Source organism: Sinohyriopsis cumingii, chromosome 11 (genome assembly GCF_028554795.1).
Source record: "Sinohyriopsis cumingii isolate HCF-2022 chromosome 11, ASM2855479v2, whole genome shotgun sequence".
NCBI lineage: Eukaryota > Metazoa > Mollusca > Bivalvia > Unionida > Unionidae > Sinohyriopsis > Sinohyriopsis cumingii.
In genome coordinates, this window is record NC_142971.1 from 20,314,707 (window position 1) to 20,337,385 (window position 22,679).

The 22,679-nt window shown below is 38.2% G+C and overlaps 1 protein-coding gene across 3 annotated transcripts in view; it reads right to left on the reverse strand.

The window, feature by feature from the left end:
- LOC149787713 (uncharacterized) overlaps positions 1-22,679 on the reverse strand; it is a 43,651-nt gene that overhangs the window by 12,245 nt on the left and 8,727 nt on the right. For all 3 annotated transcript variants that reach the window (XM_089973906.1, XM_089973907.1, XM_089973908.1), the window contains exons 4-9: positions 7,681-8,403; positions 6,685-7,127; positions 5,272-5,915; positions 4,627-4,711; positions 2,521-2,737; positions 1,749-1,989 (exon numbers count right to left, since the gene is read on the reverse strand). In XM_089973906.1, the coding sequence (XP_089830032.1) occupies positions 1,749-1,989; positions 2,521-2,737; positions 4,627-4,711; positions 5,272-5,915; positions 6,685-7,127; positions 7,681-8,403 (2,353 nt within the window). The remainder of the gene's footprint in view (positions 1-1,748; positions 1,990-2,520; positions 2,738-4,626; positions 4,712-5,271; positions 5,916-6,684; positions 7,128-7,680; positions 8,404-22,679) is intronic.

Genomic DNA, 22,679 nt, shown 5'->3' on the forward strand with positions numbered 1-22,679 from the left:
TAATGAAAACTGACAGCATAAAAAGTATGATAAAAACCCATTAACATACGCACAAGTCACTGTATTTAGACATGTGCATTTGACTTGGCCTTAAGGTCACGTAGGTCTGGATTTTCAAACTTGTTCAAAATAGTGTGGACAAGTTAGTGGTTAGATCTACGCAGTTTTCATTCAGAACCAGCTAAATATTTTAAAAGATATTTTTCTAAAACACTATATCAATTACACCATTGGTTTACGAGGGGTGGTGATAACAACACTATCTGAAATGGCCACTATTGTTCCCATTCAAGATCAGCGATGTTTTGTTTCACTGCTTTAGATTTTTAGACCCTATGCTGATCCAATCATTTGTTCATGAAACAATAAAACATGAAAGTTTTCAAGATGGCCAACAAGGCAGCAGTGCTCATGGTTATATTACAAATTAAATACCCAAATTAATACACAACCAACAATATACTCCAAAACATGCTTCGTTAAAAAGTCTATGTCAATTCAACCATCTGTGTTGGAGAAGAAGGCTTGACAAGATTTTCATGGTAGTCATTCTGTTTATGTGAAAAAACACTCAATTTCTTTTGTACATCTGTGCAGGAAAAGTAGCTAAGATATGATTTTCAACATGTCCATCACTGTGGCCATACTGAATGTCAGATCAGCGCCATTTGCATTTATCGAGTGTATCAAACATATTTGTTCCCAATAGTATGCCTAGTAATGTGATTGGTAGAACCTACTGGTACACTACAAATATTGAAAGAATATGAACTTTGAGTTTCCTTTAGAAAATGATACTAATGCTTCTACCAATGGTAAGTAAAAACAATTAAGACTCTGAAGATAAACATGTTTCACTTTTAATGCAGGATGGTATGAAGATGATCCATGCTTAGGGTAGGACCACGTGAAGTTCACTTTCAAAAGTTTCAGCAACTGTAGGAACAGTAATTACCTGTTCTATGCAATTAGCATCATAGCTTTGCAAATTTCTGCTTGTTGGCTATAAACTATATTATGATGTTCGCAGCACAAATTATTAACGCTAAAATTTAACGTTTCCATACTGCAATCGTCGTCGTAGCCGATGACGTCACATGTAAAGCCTTGCAATCTCAAAACAAGGTGAGAAAAAGTCAACTACTTAATATGATGTACATGGCAGTGTATGTGTATGTGTGTGTGTGTGTGTGTGCCATGAAATAATATATTCTCACAACAAGTCATCAGTGATACACTCTTTAGATAATAACCTCTTCGATGATACACCATTAAGATAATAAGGTCATCAGCAATACACTATTTAGATATTAAAGTCTACGTTGATACTATTTAGATCCACTAAGACAACTGCATTTTGAAATTTGCTATGTTAAGCAAAGCTAGTGTCTCCTAAACAGAAACCATACCAAAGTGATTTACACCTCTCTGTATCTCTTACATTCAACCCTGAAAATCCAGTACAAATATGACTGATGTTTATAAAACGTTAACAAGTAGAAGAAACTTGAGATAAAACTGTATTTAATTGTAGAACACACTAGATATTGTGCTACCATGTGTCCAGCAAGGGAAACAACTCCTGTCACAATTATTTATATGTGTATACATGAAGAAAATATTATAGATACGCCGCTAAAGTAAGAGTACACATGGATCATCCGTTCATATTTAAAGTTTTAAATCTTAGAAAGAAAGCATGAATGCATTACTCCATACCCACACCCCTAGCACAAAAAATGAATTACCTAGCACCAGGAAGAGGTATTCTGTACTTGATCCCTAGCTTATCAAGCCTCTTTAATTCCTTGTGACCTAAAGTATATGCAAAATCTGACCAATCAGCTGCTTTCGATGTAGGGTCCTTAGTAGTTTCCCACCATGCTTTATGCCACGCTCTCTCTGCAACAGCCAATAGTCGTGGAAATATCATGTAGTCCATTTGTTCACCTGTCCTCACGGTTTCTGACCATAACTCTGCCTGCAGGCCTAAAGGAAATGGAGAGTTTATCTTATCATTATTGTGGAGGAACAGAAAAACTAGCACAACTAGCAGAAGATGTATTAGATTAAAAGCATGGCCTGCAATGAAAAAAGTAACTACATAAAAAATGTAAGTAATATACTACGTATTCCACGTCCATATAGACGTGCTATTTTTAGGACTTTATGCAATATTGTCACATTAACTCAAACACAGAAATAGGAGAACAATGTTAAAAATATCACTGCGTAATATGTGATGAATTCATTACACCTGCCACTTTTTAAGATTTTAGAGACTATAACATGCAAATGCCTTGAAAGACATGTTTTCATAAGCACTGATGCATTTAAATGGTTTGAAAGGGGAGAGGGAATGCATCATATCCCACAGTTATATCAAGAAATAGTTTCCACTAACTAGTACGAAATAGTTTGGTGGCAATCAGGCAAGAGTGCAAGGAAATATAAGTTGCGCTACTCTTTACAGCTAAATTATGTATCCCCCAATTATGATAGGAAACTATCCATACATACCCACTATATTCTCTGGACTCTGCAGGTCGTAGCACATGGACTTATCCCCCGCAGCCCGTGGGCAGGGAATACTACCATCTTCTCTCATGTCATCTAGAGTAAATCCCCATGTCTTCTCTGTGGAAATCATCCGCCCTGCCCAATAAAGACCGCGTTCCTCAGGGTCCGGCTCATAAGGATGGTCAAAGTAGAAATGGTCACCATAAGCGAGAACAACCTAAATACAATAGTTGAAAGATTAATAAACAATTAGATTTATTTGCTACTTCCATCTTAAAACATAGTTCAGATCTTGCATCATTTGCCTGTTCTTGGCGGGCTATGCATTGGTATATTATGGTGTTTAAAGTTTTAACTTAAGAGGGCATTTAGTGGAAATTCCCAACAATGACTCTAAACTTTGCACATGATAGCACCTGTGTTTGAATCCTGACATTACAGTGCCACAGCAAGTGATTGCACTTTGTTTACTGCCCATACGAGTTTTCTTTTATTGTTTTCTTTTGCAGCTACATTCAATAAGATTTTCGTGGCCCTTGCTTCAAAAATACAGACTAAAACATATTTAGTATGGGCACTTGCTGAGTTTGGTCTTTAACTGGTAATATTTCCTAGAAGAAATACTCCCTTACAAGTCACCAGGATACTTCAGAATAATTTCTCTAACTTGTTCCACTTCATAGTCCCAAATATACTAATTTAGTAAAGTACCCACCAGTGCAATACTAAATTACTGTTTCATATCGGTGGAGGCAAGGCATGCTGGTATTTTGTTGCAGCAGTTTCAATTGGCTCAGAAAGTGTCAATCGCAGAACAGTGAAATGTCTTGGTTTGCTTTTGTGGTGTTTAACACAATTGTTCAGCACATGATATGCTAAATATAGTGGCCAGTATATTTGGTGGAGGAAGGACTCGGACAGATCTTAGGAAGAAGGACCAACCCACGGGAAGCTACTAGCAAGCTTTCTCACATACCCAATTTCTAAGATCGGTTAAATAATTCAATTTCTGCATATAGATTATTTGTGTACACCAACATTGTTTCCATTCAGGCATACATACCATGTCCATCTGCGTTGCATTCAGAAAGTTCAAAGGAGTGTTTAACATGATTATTAATGAGATTACATCTACTTGATTTGTATTGGGCAATTTATGTCATGATTACATCTACTTGATTTGTGTTGGGCAATTTCTGTCTACTTGATTTGTATTGGGTGATTTCTGTCTACTTGAGTTGTATTGGGCGATTTCTGTCAATGACTTTAACCTTGAGGCAGGAGCAATCATGGTTTAAATCAGTTGGATATACATACATTTATATTCAATGTAAATGTGTGATGTGGCAATAGCGATCGTAGCATGGGTTCTGCATAACACGGTGTCGAGCCCGTACACGGGACCATACAGGCGAGATACTCATCCTTGAATATCTGGTTATTAATTACTATCATTCCAGTGTTTCATGTGAATACAGCAAATAACATTAAAGTTTTTGTGACCGACATATCTTTAACAACAAATATTAAATTGTTGACACTTTCTCTACCTGAAAATTGAAGAAGCATATATACGTTGATAGTAATTTGCAAGTTGGACAATAACTGAGAAATAAATGTTCAACTGCTGGCTGCAACGATAATACTTAAGTAATGTTCACCATCTAGCTGTAATACCTAGAGATCAGTAATAACATTCTGTGGGCTTAAAATCACCAAAATAGATAATGTCCACATTACCAGATAACTTCATCAACTCTAACGCCCCTATATTTTGTGCTAGTGTCACATTACCATTTCTGCTATGAAGTTGAAATGGTTTAATTATTTAAGATTCTTTGGGCTCAAACAAAGGCCTTATTTGTACAAGGTCGAATTCGATATTAAATCCAATGATAAATAGAGACAAACTGATAGACCTCTTTTGGTTCGAACATTGTCCTTAATTCTACAGGTCGAATTCGATGCTAAAAATCAAACCATAAACAGAGACAGACTGACAAACTTGGTTCAAACACTGGTCTAATTATTTTACAAGGTCGAATTAGATGCTAAAAATCAAATCATAGACAGAGACAGACTGACAGAGAGGGGAGAAGCTGCTACCTTGTAACCATTGTTGGCAAACAGAACTGCTCTGTGTGGAGAATACACCTCGCTCTTTCGTTTCCAGATGTACGTATATAGATCTCTGAAAGAGCAGTACAGTATGTATGCTGAGTACAGTATTGTTATAAATGAATATGCACTATCTAAGACACTCGCCATTCACTGTTAACGGTTCTGTTCGATCACAGCTGAACATAATACCCCCACTAAAACTGCTAACGCGTGAAAAAGGTCAGGACCAAACGGGGTAGAATCCTCTAAATATCTTTTTAAAATATGTCATGGACAAACATTATAAAATGGACCATTATGTAATAATAAAGTCACTGCGGCAGAAAATATAGATTACACTTACTTATAGTACACTTGCCCATAGTGTTCACTGATATGCAATTCTTTATACTGAGCTTGAATGTGGCATAAACAGTAATGGAGGCAAAACAATATCAAAAACACTGTAATTTGATGCCAATGCAGGTACACGCTGATGTAGATATCCAGAATGACATACAGTATATGCACATTCATTCTAGGCAATGGCAACAAAACCAAAAGAGACCCCTAATAATTATTGGTACTGGAAATCATTTCACCACGCTGTAAAAAGTATCCTGGTGACAAAATATTCTGGCTATAGCTTACCTGTTTTGAAAACTGTTTCTTGAAAATGGGACAAAATTATCATCCCTCCATTCTAATAGAGCATCCTCCCATGCGCCGACAGAAATATTCACATCTGCCGCTATCTTAGCTACATTTTTAATGAAGTATTTCATCAAATCATAGTCTGTTTGGAGGTATGAGTTTTCACTCTTCATCCTCTGACATGACCTGGACCCTTCCCAGGGATTTGTCGCCACTTCATCACCTCCAAAATGGTAAAATTTTAGGGGCTGGATGTCTTTGTGGAGTTCTTTAACTTCAGAAATCACTTTCTTCACGAATCTATACGTTGAATACAAACACGGGTTCATTACATTACCTCGGAAACCCTGTCCGGAAAAAGAAACAGACCTATTATAATTTTCGGTAATTGAATAGTCTTGGTCGTTCTTTGAACTATGCCTTCCCCTTGCATTCATAGACACTATAGCAGCACGACTGTGACCAGGCATATCAAACTCTGGAATTACTTCAATATGAAGTCTGTTGGCAAATCTTAATATGTCCTTGTAATCCTCTACAGAATAAAATCCAGAACCCGAAGATGTGTCGAAAGGCCCTGAACCAAGCATCGGCAGAAGACACTTTTCCTCCGCTGGGTCATGACAACGTTTGGAACCGATCTGGAAAAGAGTAATAGATCATGATGTAATCAAGCCATCATAACATCACTATCATAACTGACATTTATTTCATCTCAATATATATATATATATATATATATATATATATATATATATATATATATATATATATATATATATATTAGGGTTTGGACCAAGAAAAGTTAATCCCACCACTCAAGGTATTGCATTGTTTGTCTCCCCATGAAGCTCTGCCATGGGGGGAGACAAAACAAATGTAACCCCACGACTGGAATTTCCTTGTCTTGGTTCAAGCACCGACATAGATTATTTTTCTCACAAATGTTTTCCAATTAAATGAAAATAACCCTGCCTTTTGCAATTTAGTTAACAGATTCAAAAGGCATGATTATTCATCAGGTATTATTATTGCTTCATACTCTATATAAAAGTCATCAGGTATTGTTATATTTTATGAGTAATTATTGAAGTAGAATCTAGCTATATGTGCCGTTCTTAGAAAAGGAAACATATCAAGAAGAAAATTATAACAGCTTTTAGGTGCTGGACGTTACTGCACAACAAGTATTTCAAGCCACGTGGTATTGTTGTCCAAAGTTCGCTTTCATAATTTCTGACATCTAGCATCAATGACCCATTCATTGCCAACTTCAGGTCAAAATCTCCTTACGGCCCCCTTTCAATGAATACGTCATTTTGAATAACTTAAATCATCACTAAATTTGAGAATAAAGTTAAATTAAAAAGAAATCTAAGATTATACAGGATTGAAAAATAGATTGCTTACTGAGGTGAGCTGATGAATCCCCGGAATCTCAAGTCGCCATCCCTCGTCGTCACTCAAATGAAGATGCAGTCGATTCATTTTGTACATAGCCATGGAACCCATGATTTTCTTTATCTGTTCTTTGGAGTGGAAATTCCTGGCAACGTCAATGTGAAGACCTCGATACTCAAAACGAGGGGCATCCTTAATTGTGATCCGGGGAATACGAGTATGTGGCCAATCGTGGTCCATGAGGCTACGTAAAGTCTGCACACCATAAAACATCCCCTGGGATGTACTAGCCATGATGGTAATTATGTTCTTGGTTGGATCTACTTTCAGTGTATACGCCTCAGGATGGTTGTTGGCATTACCGTTAGAACCAGTTACTATGATGTCACCTTTCACAAACTCTATGTACCTATTGCCAGACTTGGGTATACCAACACGTATACCGACAACTTCTGGAAAAAAGAAAGGAAGAAAAACAAAATGGTACTCTGTGGATGGTTGGTTTCATTGCTCTTAAAGCGCTTACATATTTCAGGAATCTATCCAAAGATGAAATACTTTAGCATGATACATACATTCCAATCCCGGATATAAGATATGCTTCTGATGACGTGCTGGTATCAGAATTTCACATAATGCATTTTTATATCTTTACAACACATTATTATACATAAGTTATAATAAAGTGATGCTGCGCAAATTTGCAATTTTTATCCTTCCTTACAATATGAGTGGTAAAATCTTGAGCTTTCCAACTACAATTTCTGCGTGTTGTAAGACAATCAACTTGGAGTGTATTCATTAGGATGCTCATTAAAGTGCGTGAAATGACCAAAATGCAAAACATGACCAAGGTGTGACTAACACACAGGAGGAACGCTGTGCATTCTATCCTTCTTCTGGTGGAACATAAAAGCATAGTTTATGAACGAAAACGTACGCATCAATAAGGATCCTTAAAAGTAATTATTTAATAAGGTATTTAAAGAACGCAAAACAAAATACCTGACAATATCGTCACTTCCTCCGTGAAGAAACTTGATTCCAAAATGACCCATTCATCTGGGATAATATGCACAGACTCTGTTTGTACTATTTTCATCTCTAATGGTGTTGGAATGACTGGCAAGATCGAACCCCAGTCTTCTATTGCTGCCGAGTTCATTTTAAAACGCTCCTCTGGAGACCAAGGATGGTATTCATCATTCGGACGCCTCTTCCACTTATTGACTGTGTCAAAGTATCCAACATACCGCAAACTCTCGCCTTCTGTGCTGGCAATCACTCTCGCAGAAACATTGTCAGCGGCAATATACCAGTTGGGCATTAAATCTGTCCTCGAAACACAGAATCCATCGAGTTTGAATCTAAACGACCTTTCTTCTTTTGTTTTGATGTCTTTAAACACTCCCGCGATAGGTCTAAAGTAGTACAGGCTACCATCTACATGATGTACCTTTAAACCGGAATTATTGATTTCAATGCCATTAGGATAAGGCATGTGTTCAGCTTCAACAGTTCTCATGAAGTAGGCGTAGATTCTCCAGTCGGCAGCCATGATGGGTGTTTGGCCGCGGTTGGTCATTGTAATCCTCACCAGAAAGTTACCTTTACCATCTTTCTCCAGTTTAGTCCCACTGATGAAATTATCCAAAACATCAAATCTTATGTCTAAGTTTTCCGCAATTTCATCTATCATTGCTTGTGTAGCATGAGGAAGAGTCTTTTCTACAATATATAATAGAAAATTTGACTTAGGTGTTATATTGTTAAAGAAAGAGATGGGAGTGACAAAATAAGAGAAAGAAATAGAGATACTACTAAAATATTATTAAAGAAAACACTTTGGACAATACGTTTGCAGCTTATTTCGATTGCAACTGCTCACCAGATAATGCCGAAAACATTCAAAATCGAATGCATGATTCAAGAACAGTAAATGATCGAGATTTTAAAGGCTAAACTGACACACCAAGTTTTAAACAATATGGCTCTTTATATCTCAAACAACCAGTTCATGCATAAAAGTCAAGGCAATAGATTTAAATTAAGATCCTATTCGGATTTGCAATTAACAAGACGTTTAGTCAAAAACAACACCTCCTCCTCCTCCACTGTTGTCCCATATTTCTTAAACACGAAAAAGGACATGAACCAAACACTTCTCTCGATGCCATTTTAGTGATATTCAAGCTCGATTGCCAGTATTCTGGAGCAGAACGAAAAATATTTAGATTTATTAATATCTTAAAACAAGACATACTACAGAACATCTGGACATGACAAAATTATTCATTAAATGCTTAAGGGCAAAACTCGCGCAGTCAGTACTGCACTATGTTTACTACACAATAAGTCACCCAAAAAACAATGTTTAACAAGAATCTGGAAAACGTATGACGAGATGCTTTTTTATGGTTTTCTTTTCTTTTTCTTTTTTCTCTTTCCCGTCTTTGTTTGGGGGGGATTTTTGTTGGGATTTTTGATGAGGTGTTTTTGTTATTTGTCTTGCTTGGGGTGGGGGGATATATATGACAAAAGTGCTCCTACCAGTTATGGACCAATGTCGCTTTTGAGTTGTGGGGAATTATTATGGAAATGGACAAGCTCAAATGCATGTGGATTTAGCAACTACATCTCCTAGATAAAACAGTGTGTGTGGCTAAACTCACGTGAATTAGACTTTAAACCCGTTCAAGCAGGTGTTCCACGATGTCAGTTTAAGGACTGCTACTCTTAGTTCTATTTATAAAAGATAATGGTGATGATATGTTCAGTCTTATGAGATTAATTATCTGCGGACGATAGTTCTTGGGCAAATGCATCAAAAATGTTATTGACAGTTAAATGTTTTAACACTACTTTTGAAACTCTACAGGCCTGATCTAACCAATTGCTAGTAAAGTGTAATTCCAACAAAAGTTGATACTCTTTACTACCTGATTGTCAGCTTCCCCACCAGATCTAGTCTTTGACATCGAAATACTCAGCCTTACTTGTCTCTACTAGATCTAGTCTTTGACATCGAAATACTCAGCCTTACTTGTCTCTACAAGATCTTGTCTTTATACATCCCCACTAGAACTAGTCTTTGACATCGAAATACTCAGCCTTACTTGTCTCTACAAGATCTTGTCTTTATACATCCCCACCAGATCTAGTCTTTGACATCGAAATACTCAGCCTTACTTGTCTCTACAAGATCTTGTCTTTATACATCCCCACCAGATCTAGTCTTTGACATCGAAATACTCAGCCTTACTTGTCTCTACAAGATCTTGTCTTTATACATCCCCACTAGATCTAGTCTTTAACATCGAAATACTCAGCCTTACTTGTCTCTACAAGATCTTGTCTTTATACATCCCCACTAGATCTAGTCTTTGACATCGAAATACTCAGCCTTACTTGTCTCTACAAGATCTTGTCTTTATACATCCCCACCAGATCTAGTCTTTGACATCGAAATACTCAGCCTTACTTGTCTCTACAAGATCTTGTCTTTATACATCCCCACTAGATCTAGTCTTTGACATCGAAATACTCAGCCTTACTTGTCTCTACAAGATCTTGTCTTTATACATCCCCACTAGATCTAGTCTTTGACATCGAAATACTCAGCCTTACTTGTCTCTACAAGATCTTGTCTTTATACATCCCCACTAGATCTAGTCTTTGACATCGAAATACTCAGCCTTGCTTGTCTCTACAAGATCTTGTCTTTATACATCCCCACTAGATCTAGTCTTTGACATCGAAATACTCAGCCTTACTTGTCTCTACAAGATCTTGTCTTTATACATCCCCACCAGATCTAGTCTTTGACATCGAAATACTCAGCCTTACTTGTCTCTACAAGATCTTGTCTTTGACATCGATATACTCAGCCTTACTTGTCTCTACAAGATATTGTCTTTGACATCGAAATACTCAGCCTTACATGTCTCTACAAGATCTTGTCTTTGACATTGAAATAGTTTGCTTTATACATCCCTACTAGATCTAGTATTTGATGTCAACGTAATTTGCTTTAACGTTCCTACAAGATCTAGTCTTTGACGTCAAAGTAATTTGCTTTAACGTTCCTCCCAGATCTAGTCTTTGACATCGAAATGATAAGCTTTACACGATCCTACTGGATCTAGTCCTAGACATTTGTGTGTGATTTAGATTGTTTACATAGCTTTAACAATTTGGGTCATATCGTTACGATGTCTGCAGTGTGGCAGTTTATAGTGACGTTAACAACGAGGGCATCATGCTGCAGACGTGTAGCATCATGTCCCACCTAGTCACATTACCCTGACAACAGGCCGACCATTCCTAACACAAACCTCTTAATGCTGAGCACCAACCGAGGCAGCTGCTTGTACCACCTTTATAAGTCTTTGGTATGACTCGACCAGGTCTCGAATCCGCGACCTACCACATCCAAGGAGTACATTCTACCACTTAGGATATCAAAATTATTAGCTTTACATATCATAAACATTTGAGTGTGATGTTTTGTTCTGGAAAATGGGCATCATGTACACATTATCTATGTCATTCTGTATCCAGAATGATGGATTTAATTAGGGCAATCAAAGCAACCAGGACGTCTTGAGAACCAAAATATACTCATCATTAATAACGATCACGTTCTGCCCATGCATACCGTATATACTCGCTTATCAGTCTAGCCAAACGGCAAAGAACAATGATCCTATCTGTTGTAGCATAATGCGCCTGTAGATCAGGATCTATCTTGTTTGTTCTACTTATTACTCCAAGCAAACTGCATAAAAAAAGAACAGATCTGCCGGCGCATTATGCGAAAGCAGATCTTAGTATGTGCGGTTAGCATTTGGAATGGTCTTATAAGCGAGTACGTACGGTATGGTGTATGGTGTGTTTATTTTCAAAAAACTGATAGATCAGAAAGACTACAATTTTAAAAGCACCACGAATTGTTACTAGACTTACCAATAGGACCAAACTTGAATCTTGCATCGGGACACATTAGAACAACATAATGCAAAACGACCAAACTTTCATAGATCAAGTATCGTTAATAAAATAAAGTAAATGCCTACTTTATCGTTATTATATAGTATCACCTCTCATTGTAGATCTAACATGTTATACACCAGGACATATATTTGATTTCAAAACTCCAAAATTCAGAACAAACATATTAAGAGGTTATTTGTTATTTTAATATACAGATTTTTTTATTGCAGAATAGACTTGTGGCAAACATATGACTGCCCCTGAGTTTCTGAATTCAGGTGACATATACATTGGCAAAAATGTAAACCAACCCATCATAAATACGACAAAAGGAAATATGATAACCTCTACACAAGAATCATAAATACATGGAAAGGCTGTAAATAACGGCGTATTTGTTAACCGTGAAATTCAATCATTGTAGGGTTATCGTTTTGATGATGTACATGTGTACTTAAACTGCCCGTCGCAGGATCCGATTTCTAAGTTTTGATCGCTTACATTTTCATGCAACGATTGATCTACTAGTTTAAAGTTTATTTAAACTATTTTATGATCTTCAGTGTAAAATTATACAACTGTTCAAGAGTTCAGCAAGATAACTAAGATTTTGCTTATCTTCATAAGCTTGTAAATGATTTTATTACAAGACCGATGTAAATATGCGTAACTGAGTCATGAATGTCCATATATTGCTCTCCCAGCCCCCCTCAGATTCATTATATTTACCTGGATATATTTATTAGTTTTCATCTACATATAGCCTGTTTGAGATATCCTCACTTGAGCACACTTAAAACGTACTGTCAGGACAAATTTATAAATGTTCAAGCTTTCTCGACTTCATTTATAAGGATATGCTATGACATGTACATTATATATTTTTAATCTTAAGTTCAAAAGTTGAAAAGGCGTGTTCTTTTTTATCATCATTTATATGCGCGTCATGACAAGTAAAGTCATGTGTCAGCCATCCCTACCTAGTTCTTTGTCCTGTTCAGTCTGTAGAGTAACAACGGTGTTTTAATTCTTTCGACTTCCTTGAGTGTGATTTAGTGAAATATAGGACAAAAAAGTAACAAAGTCGTAACAATTTATCGAAAACAATACCAAAGTTAATTCAAGAATAAAATAAAACTCCAGTGTGACCAGACACTCAGAATCGGAGGAGAACTAAATTTAATGGACTGTACAGTGGCAGCAAATGACCTATAACCAAAATGAGAATTCTGGTATTTCTGGGCTGATTTCTTTCATTGCATTTATGTTAAGGCAATGAACATTAAAATCCAGATAGCTTATATCTATGTCGTTTGATAGGATTAGAAATTTTAACATGTTTCAGTTTAGTTAACTACAACTTACTACGTTCCATTGCAACAGTTCTGAAACATTGGTTCCCCACCCCCTCTTGAAAAAAAGCTGTTAAATAGTAGCCATCGATCTTCTCACTTTGCACAGTGGCCATGGGTCTTTTGACTTTGCAGCGGCCATGGGTCTTTTGACTTTGTATAGTAGCCATGGGTCTTCTGACTGCATAGGAGCCCTGGGTCTTTTGACTTTGTATAGTAGCCATGGGTCTTCTGACTTTCATAGTACTCATGGGTATTTTCACTTTGTATAGTAGCCATGGGTCTTTTGACTTTGTATATTAGCCATGGGTCTTTTGACTTTGTGTAATAGAAATGGGCCTTCTGACTTTGTATAGTAGCCATGGGTCTTCTGATTTTATATAGTAGCCATGGGTCTTCTGGCTTTGTATGGTAGCCATGGGTCTTCTGAATTTGTATAGTAGCCATGGGTCTTTTGACTTTGTATAGTAACCATGGGTCTTTTGACTTTGTATAGTAGCCATGGGTCTTTTGACTTTGTATAGTAACCATGGGTCTTCTGACTTTGTATAGTAGCCATGGGTCTTCTGACTTTGTATAGTAACCATGGGTCTTCTGACCTTGCATAAAGGCCATGGGTCTTTTGACTTTGTATAGTAGCCATGTGTCTTTAGACTTTGTATAGTAGCCATGGGTCTTTTGACTTTGTATAGGATCCACTGGTCTTTGGACTTTGTACAGTAGCCATGGGTCTTTTGACTTTGTATAGCAGCCCTGGCTCTTTTGAGTTTGTATAGTAGCCATGGGCCTTCTGACTTTGTATAAATACCATGGGTCTTTTGAATTTGTACAGTAGACATGGGTCTTCTGACTTTGTACAGTAGCCATGGGTCTTTTGACATTGTATAGCAGCCATGTGTGTTCTCACTTTCTGTAGTAGCCATGGGTCTTCTGACTTTGTATCGTAGCAATGGGTCTTCTGACTTTGTATAGTAGCCATGGATCTTCTGACTTTGTACAGTAGCCCTGGGTCTTCTGACTTTGTATAGTAGCGATGGGTCTTTTGGCTTTGTATAATAGCCATGGGTCTTTTGACTTTGTATAGTAGCCATAGGTCATCTTTGTATAGTAACCATGGGTCTTTTGACTTTGTATAGTAGCCCTGGCTCTTTTGAGTTTCTATAGTAGCCATGGCTCTTTTGAGTTTGTATAGTAGCCATGGGCCTTCTGACCTTGTATAAAGGCCATGGGTCTTTTGACTTTGTAGAGCAGACATGGGTCTATTGACTTTGTACAGTTGCCATGTGACTTTGTCTTTGTATAGTAGCCATGGATCTTTTGACTTTGTATAGTAGACATGTGTCTCGGGTCTTTTGACTTTGTATTATAGCCATGAGTCTTTTGACTTTTTGTAGTAGTCATGTGTATTTTCCCTTTGTATAGTAGCCATGGGTCTTCTGACATTGTATAGTAGCCCTGGGTCTTTTGACTTTGTGTAGTAGCCCTGGGTCTTGTGACTTTGTATAGTAGCCATGGGTCTTCTGACTTTGTACAGTAGCCCTGTGTCTTTTGACTTTGTATTATAGTGATGGGTCTTTTGACTTTTTGTAGTAGTCATGTGTATTTTCCCTTTGTATAGTAGCTATGGGTCTTTTGACTTTGTATAGTAACCATGGGTCTTTTGACTTTGTATCGTAGCCATGGGTCTTCTGACATTGTATAGTAGCCCTGGGTCTTTTGACTTTGTATAGTAGCACTGGGTCTTCTGACTTTGTATAGTAGCCATGGGTCTTCTGACTTTGTACAGTAGCCATGGGTCTTCTGACTTTGTATAGTAGCCATGGGTCTTTTGACTCTGTATAGTAGCCCTGGGTCTTTCGACTTTGTGTAGTAGCCATGGGTCTTCTGACTTTGTACAGTAGCCCTTTGTCTTTTGACTTTGTATTATAGTGATGGGTCTTTTGACTTTTTGTAGTAGTCATGTGTATTTTCCCTTTGTATAGTAGCTATGGGTCTTTTGACTTTGTATAGTAACCATGGGTCTCTTGACTTTGTATCGTAGCCATGGGTCTTCTGACATTGCATAGTAGCCCTGGGTCTTTTGACTTTGTATAGTAGCCCTGGGTCTTCTGACTTTCATAGTACCCATGGGTCTTCTGACTTTATATAGTAGCCATGGGTCTTCTGACTTTGTATAGTAGCCATGGATCTTCTGACTTTGTATAGTAGCCATGGGTCTTCTGATGTTATATAGTAGCCATGGGTCTTTTGACTTTCTATAGTAGCCATGGGTCTTCTGCCTTTGCATGGTAGCCATGGGTCTTCTGACTTTGTATAGTAGGCATGGGTCTTTTGACTTTGTATAGTAGCCATGGGTCTTCTGTCATTGTATAGTAGCCATGGGTCTTTTGACTTTGTATAGTAGCCATGGGTTTTTTGGCTTTGTATAATAGCCATGGGTCTTTGAACTTTGTATAATAGCCATGGCTCTTCTGACTTTGCATAGTAGCTGTGGGTCTTTTGACTTTGTATAGTAGACCTGTGTCTTTTGACTCTGTTTAGTAGCCCTGGGTCTTCTGACTTTGTATAGTAGCCCTGGGTCTTTTGACTTTGTATAGTAGCCATGGGTCTTCTGACTTTGTATAGTAGCCATGGGTCTTCTGACTTTGCATAGTAACCATGGGTCTTTTGACTTTGCATAGTAGCCATGGGTCTTTTGACTTTGTATTGTAGCGATGGGTCTTTTGACTTTGTATAGTAGCCCTGGGTCTTTTGACTTTGTATAGTAACCATGGGTCTGCTGACTTTGTATAGTAGCCATGGGTCTTTTGACTTTGTATAGTAGCCCTGGCTCTTTTGAGTTTCTATAGTAGATATGGCTCTTTTGAGTTTGTATAGTAGCCATGGGCCTTCTGACCTTGTATAAAGGCCATGGGTCTTTTGAATTTGTACAGTAGCCATGTGTCTTTGTCTTTGTATAGTAGCCATGGATCTTTTGACTTTGTATAATAGCCGTGGGTCTTTTGTCTTTGTATTATAGCCATGGGTCGTTTGACATTTTGTAGTAGTCATGTGTATTTTCCCTTTGTATAGTAGCCATGGGTCTTCTGACATTGTATAGTAGCCCTGGGTCTTTTGACTTTGTATAGTAGCCATGGGTCTTCTGACTTTGTATAGTAGCCATGGGTCCTCTCACTTTGTATAGTAGCCATGGGTCTTCTGACTTTGTACAGTAGCCCTGTGTCTTTTGACTTTGCATAGTAGCCATGGGTCTTTTGACTTTGTATAGTAGAAATGGGTCTTCTGACTTTCAAAGTACCCATGGGTCTTCTGACTTTATATAGTAGCCATGGGTCTTCTGACTTTGTATAGTAGCCATGGGTCTTCTGATGTTATATAGTAGCCATGGGTCTTTTGACTTTCTATAGTAGCCATGGGTCTTCTGCCTTTGCATGGTAGCCATGGGTCTTCTGACTTTGTATAGTAGGCATGGGTCTTTTGACTTTGTATAGTAGCCATGGGTCTTCTGTCATTGTTTAGTAGCCATGGGTCTTTTGACTTTGTATAGTAGCCATGAGCTTTTTGGCTTTGTATAATAGCCATGGGTCTTTTGACTTTGTATAGTAGCCATGGGTCTTTTGACTTTGTATAGTAGCCATGTGTCTTTTGACTCTGTATAGTAGCCATGGGTCATTTGACTTTTTATAGTAGCCATGTTTCTTTTCACTTTGTGTAGTAGCCCTGTGTCTTTTGACTTTGAATAGTAGCCCTGGGTCTGCTGACTTTGTATAGTAGCCATGTGTCTTTTGACTTTGTATAGTAGCCCTCGTTCTTTTGAGTTTGTATAGTAGATATGGCTCTTTTGAGTTTGTATAGTAGCCATAGGCCATCTGACCTTGTATAAAGGCCATGGGTCTTTTGAATTTGTATAGTAGCCATGGGTCTTTTGACTTTGTATAGTAGAAATGGGTCTTCTGACTTTCATAGTACCCATGGGTCTTCTGACTTTATATAGTAGCCATTGGTCTACTGACTTTGTATAGTAGCCATGGGTCTTCTGATGTTATATAGTAGCCATGGGTCTTCTGACTTTGTATAGTAGCCATGGGTCTTCTGCCTTTGCATGGTAGCCATGGGTCTTCTGAGTTTGTATAGTAGGCATCGGTCTTTTGACTTTGTATAGTAACCATGGGTCTTCTGTCATTGCTTAGTAGCCGTCGGTCTTTTGACTTTGTATAGTAGCCATGAGTTTTTTGGCTTTGTATAATAGCCATGGGTCTTTTGACTTTGTATAGTAGCCATGGGTCTTTTGACTCTGTATAGTAGCCCTGGGTCTTCTGACTTTATATAGTAGCCATGGGTCTTCTGACTTTGTATAGTAGCCATGGGTCTTCTGCTTTTGCATGGTAGCCATGGGTCTTCTGAGTTTGTATAGTAGGCATCGGTCTTTTGACTTTGTATAGTAACCATGGGTCTTCTGTCATTGCTTAGTAGCCGTCGGTCTTTTGACTTTGTATAGTAGCCATGAGTGTTTTGGCTTTGTATAATAGCCATGGGTCTTCTGAATTTGTATAGTAGTCATGGGTCTTTCGACTTTGTATAGTAGCCATGGGTCTTTTGACTTTGCATAGTAGCTGTGGGTCTTTTGACTTTGTATAGTAGCCATGGGTCTTTTGATTTTGTATAGTAGCCATGGATCTTTTGACTTTGTATAGTAGCCTAGGGTCTTTTGACTTTGTATAGTAGCCATGGGTGTTTGGACTTTGTATAGTAGCCATGTGTCTTCTGACTTTGTATAGTAGCCATGGGTCTTTTGACTTTGTATAGTAGCCATGGGTCTTTTGGCTTTGTATATTAGCGATGGGTCTTTTGACTTTGTATAGTAGCCATGTTTTTTTAATACTTTGTATAGTAGTCATGGGTCTTTTGACTTTGTATAGTAGCCATGTGTCTTTTGACTTTGTATAGTAGCCATGGGTCTGCTGACTTTGTATAGTATCCATGGGTCTTTTGGCTTTGTATAGTAGCCATGGGTCTTTTGACTTTTTGTAGTAGCCATGTGTATTTTGACTTTGTATAGTAGGCATGGGTCTTTTGACTTTGTATAGTAGCCATGTGTGTTTTGACTTCCTGTAGTAGCCATGGGTCTTCTGACTTTGTATCGTAGTCCTGGGTCTTCTGACTTTGTATAGTAACCATGGGTCTTCTGACTTTGCATAGTAGCCATGGGTGTTTGGACTTTGTATATTAGCCATGGGTCTTTTGACTTTGTATAGTAGCCATGGGTCTTTTGACTTTGCATAGTAGCCATGGGTCTTCTGACTTTGTATAGTAGCCATGGGTCTTATGACTTTGCATAGTAGCCATGGGTGTTTGGACTCTGTATAGTAGCCATGTTTTTTTTAATACTTTGTATAGTAATCATGGGTCTTTTGACTGTATAGTAGCCATGGGTTTTCTGACTTTATATTGTAGCCACGGGTCTTTTGACTTTGTATAGTAGCCATGGGTCTTCTGACTTTGTATAGTAACCATGGGTCTTCTGACTTTGTATAGTAACCATGGGTCTTCTGACTTTGTATAGTAACCATGGGTATTCTGACTTTGTATAGTAGCCATGGGTCTTCTGACTTTATATAGTAGCCATGGGTCTTCTGACTTTGTATAGTAGCCCTGGGTCTTCTGACTTTGCATGGTAGCCATGGGTCTTTTGACTTTGCATAGTAGCCGTGGGTCTTCTGACTTTGTATAGTAACCATGGGTCTTCTGACTTTGTATAGTAGCCATGGGTCTTCTGACTTTGTATAGTAACCATGGGTCTTCTGACTTTGTATAGTAACCATGGGTCTTCTGACTTTGTATAGTAGCCATGGGTCTTCTGACTTTGTATAGTAACCATGGGTCTTCTGACGTTGTATAGTAGCCATGGGTCTTCTGACTTTGTATAGTAACCATGGGTCTTCTGAATTTGTATAGCAACCATGGGTCTTCTGACTTTGTATAGTAACCATGGGTCTTCTGACTTTGTATAGTAAACATGGGTCTTTTGACTTTGTATAGTAACCATGGGTCTTCTGACTTTGTATAGTAACCATGGGTCTTCTGACTTTGTATAGTAGCCATGGGTCTTCTGACTTTGTATAGTAACCATGGGTCTTCTGACTTTGTATAGTAACCATGGGTCTTCTGACTTTGTATAGTAACCATGGGTCTTTTGACTTTGTATAGTAACCATGGGTATTCTGACTTTGTATAGTAGCCATGGGTCTTCTGACTTTGTATAGTAGCCATGGGTCTTCTGACTTTGTACAGTAGCCATGGGTCTTCTGACTTTGTATAGTAGCCATGGGTCTTCTGACTTTGTATAGTAGCCATGGGTCTTCTGACTTTGTATAGTAGCCATGGGTCTTCTGACTTTGTATAGTAGCCATGGGTCTTCTGACTTTGTATAGTAACCATGGGTCTTCTGACTTTGCATAGTAGCCATGGGTCTTCTGACTTTGTATAGTAGCCTAGGGTCTTTTGACTCTGTATAGTAGCCCTGGGTCTTCTGAATTTGTACAGTACCCATGGGTCTTCTGACTTTATATAGCAGCCATGGGTCCTCTGACTTTGTATAGTAGCCATGGGTCTTCTGACTTTGTACAGTAGCCCTGTGTCTTTTGACTCTGTATAGTAGCCATGGGTCTTTTGACTTTGTATAGTAGAAATGGGTCTTCTGACTTTCATAGTACCCATGGGTCTTCTGACTTTATATAGTAGCCATGGGTCTTCTGACTCTGTATAGTAGCCATGGGTCTTCTGATGTTATATAGTAGCCATGGGTCTTTTGACTTTGTATAGTAGCCATGGGTCTTCTGCTTTTGCATGGTAGCCATGGGTCTTCTGAGTTTGTATAGTAGGCATCGGTCTTTTGACTTTGTATAGTAACCATGGGTCTTCTGTCATTGCTTAGTAGCCGTTGGTCTTTTGACTTTGTATAGTAGCCATGAGTGTTTTGGCTTTGTATAATAGCCATGGGTCTTCTGAATTTGTATAGTAGTCATGGGTCTTTCGACTTTGTATAGTAGCCATGGGTCTTTTGACTTTGCATAGTAGCTGTGGGTCTTTTGACTTTGTATAGTAGCCATGGGTCTTTTGATTTTGTATAGTAGCCATGGATCTTTTGACTTTGTATAGTAGCCTAGGGTCTTTTGACTTTGTATAGTAGCCATGGGTGTTTGGACTTTGTATAGTAGCCATGTGTCTTCTGACTTTGTATAGTAGCCATGGGTCTTTTGACTTTGTATAGTAGCCATGGGTCTTTTGGTTTTGTATATTAGCGATGGGTCTTTTGACTTTGTATAGTAGCCATGTTTTTTTAATACTTTGTATAGTAGTCCTGGGTCTTTTGACTTTGTATAGTAGCCATGTGTCTTTTGACTTTGTATAGTAGCCATGGGTCTGCTGACTTTGTATAGTATCCATGGGTCTTTTGGCTTTGTATAGTAGCCATGGGTCTTTTGACTTTGTATTGTAGCCATGGGTCTTTTGACTTTTTGTAGTAGCCATGGGTCTTTTGACTTTGTATAGTAGCCATGGGTCTTTTGACTTTGCATAGTAGCCATGGGTCTTCTGACTTTGTATAGTAGCCATGGGTCTTCTGACTTTGCATAGTAGCCATGGGTGTTTGGACTTTGTATATTAGCCATGGGTCTTTTGACTTTGTATAGTAGCCATGTTTTTTTTAATACTTTGTATAGTAGTCATGGGTCTTTTGACTTTGTATAGTAGCCATGGGTCTTCTGACTTTATATAGTAGCCACGGGTCTTTTGACTTTGTATAGTAGCCATGGGTCTTCTGACTTTGTAGAGTAACCATGGGTCTTCTGACTTTGTGTAGTAACCATGGGTCTTCTGACTTTGTATAGTAACCATGGGTCTTCTGACTTTGTATAGTAACCATGGGTATTCTGACTTTGTATAGTAGCCATGGGTCTTCTGACTTTATATAGTAGCCATGGGTCTTCTGACTTTGTATAGTAGCCCTGGGTCTTCTGACTTTGCATGGTAGCCCTGGGTCTTCTGACTTTGCATAGTAGCCATGGGTCTTCTGACTTTGCATAGTAGCCATGGGTCTTCTGACTTTGTATAGTAACCGTGGGTCTTCTGACTTTGGATAGTAACCATGGGTCTTCTGACGTTGTATAGTAGCCATGGGTCTTCTGACTTTGTATAGTAACCATGGGTCTTCTGACTTTGTATAGTAACCATGGGTCTTCTGACTTTGTACAGTAGCCATGGGTCTTCTGACTTTGTATAGTAACCATGGGTCTTCTGACTTTGTACAGTAACCATGGGTCTTCTGACTTTGTATAGTAACCATGGGTCTTCTGACTTTGTACAGTAACCATGGGTCTTCTGACTTTGTATAGTAACCATGGGTCTTCTGACTTTGTATAGTAGCCATGGGTCTTCTGACTTTGTATAGTAACCATGGGTCTTCTGACTTTGTATAGTAACCATGGGTCTTCTGACTTTGTACAGTAACCATGGGTCTTCTGACTTTATATAGTAACCATGGGTCTTCTGACTTTGTATAGTAACCATGGGTCTTCTGACTTTGTATAGTAACCATGGGTCTTCTGACTTTGTATAGTAACCATGGGTATTCTGACTTTGTATAGTAGCCATGGGTCTTCTGACTTTGTATAGTAGCCATGGGTCTTCTGACTTTGTATAGTAGCCATGGGTCTTCTGACTTTGTACAGTAGCCGTGGGTCTTCTGACTTTGTATAGTAGCCATGGGTCTTCTGACTTTGTACAGTAGCCATGGGTCTTCTGACTTTGTATAGTAGCCATGGGTCTTCTGACTTTGTATAGTAGCCATGGGTCTTCTGACTTTGTATAGTAACCATGGGTCTTCTGACTTTGTATAGTAACCATGGGTCTTCTGACTTTGTATAGTAACCATGGGTCTTCTGACTTTGTATAGTAGCCATGGGTCTTCTGACTTTGCATAGTAGCCATGGGTCTTCTGACTTTGTATAGTAGCCTAGGGTCTTTTGACTCTGTATAGTAGCCCTGGGTCTTCTGAATTTGTATAGTAGCCATGGGTCTTTTGATTTTGTATAGTAGCCATGGGTCTTCTGACTTTGTATAGTAGCCATGGGTCTTCTGACTTTGTATAGTAGCCATTGGTCTTCTGACTTTGTATAGTAGCCATGGATCTTCTGACTTTGTCTCTCAGCGGCATCCATCAAAATGTACATTCTAATACTTCTCTTCCCTAGTTTTGTTTCTTTATTTCTTTCTTTGTAATTTTTCAGCTGGGTTTATTTGTACATTTCTGAAACAATTGTACAGCATTCTATTCTTAAAACCCCAATGCCACCATTTATCATGTATTTCACTATTCTTCCAATTCAACTAAAGCTTGAAAGGAAGGAAATGGTTTTATATATATATATATATATATATATATATATATATAAGCTATGTAAAATAATTCGTTCTTAGAAGTAATCAAGATTTTTAGGTTTAAACGATGTTAAAATATTCAGTTTAGTATTAAAAGGCCCACCCCGTAATTCATGGATCTAAGTCGCTCGTAATTCCGATATTGTTCCGGAATGCTCCGAGAGTACTTGACAAATTCCGTTAGTGACATGTACAGCAGCATTCCCACTTGGAGCACAATTT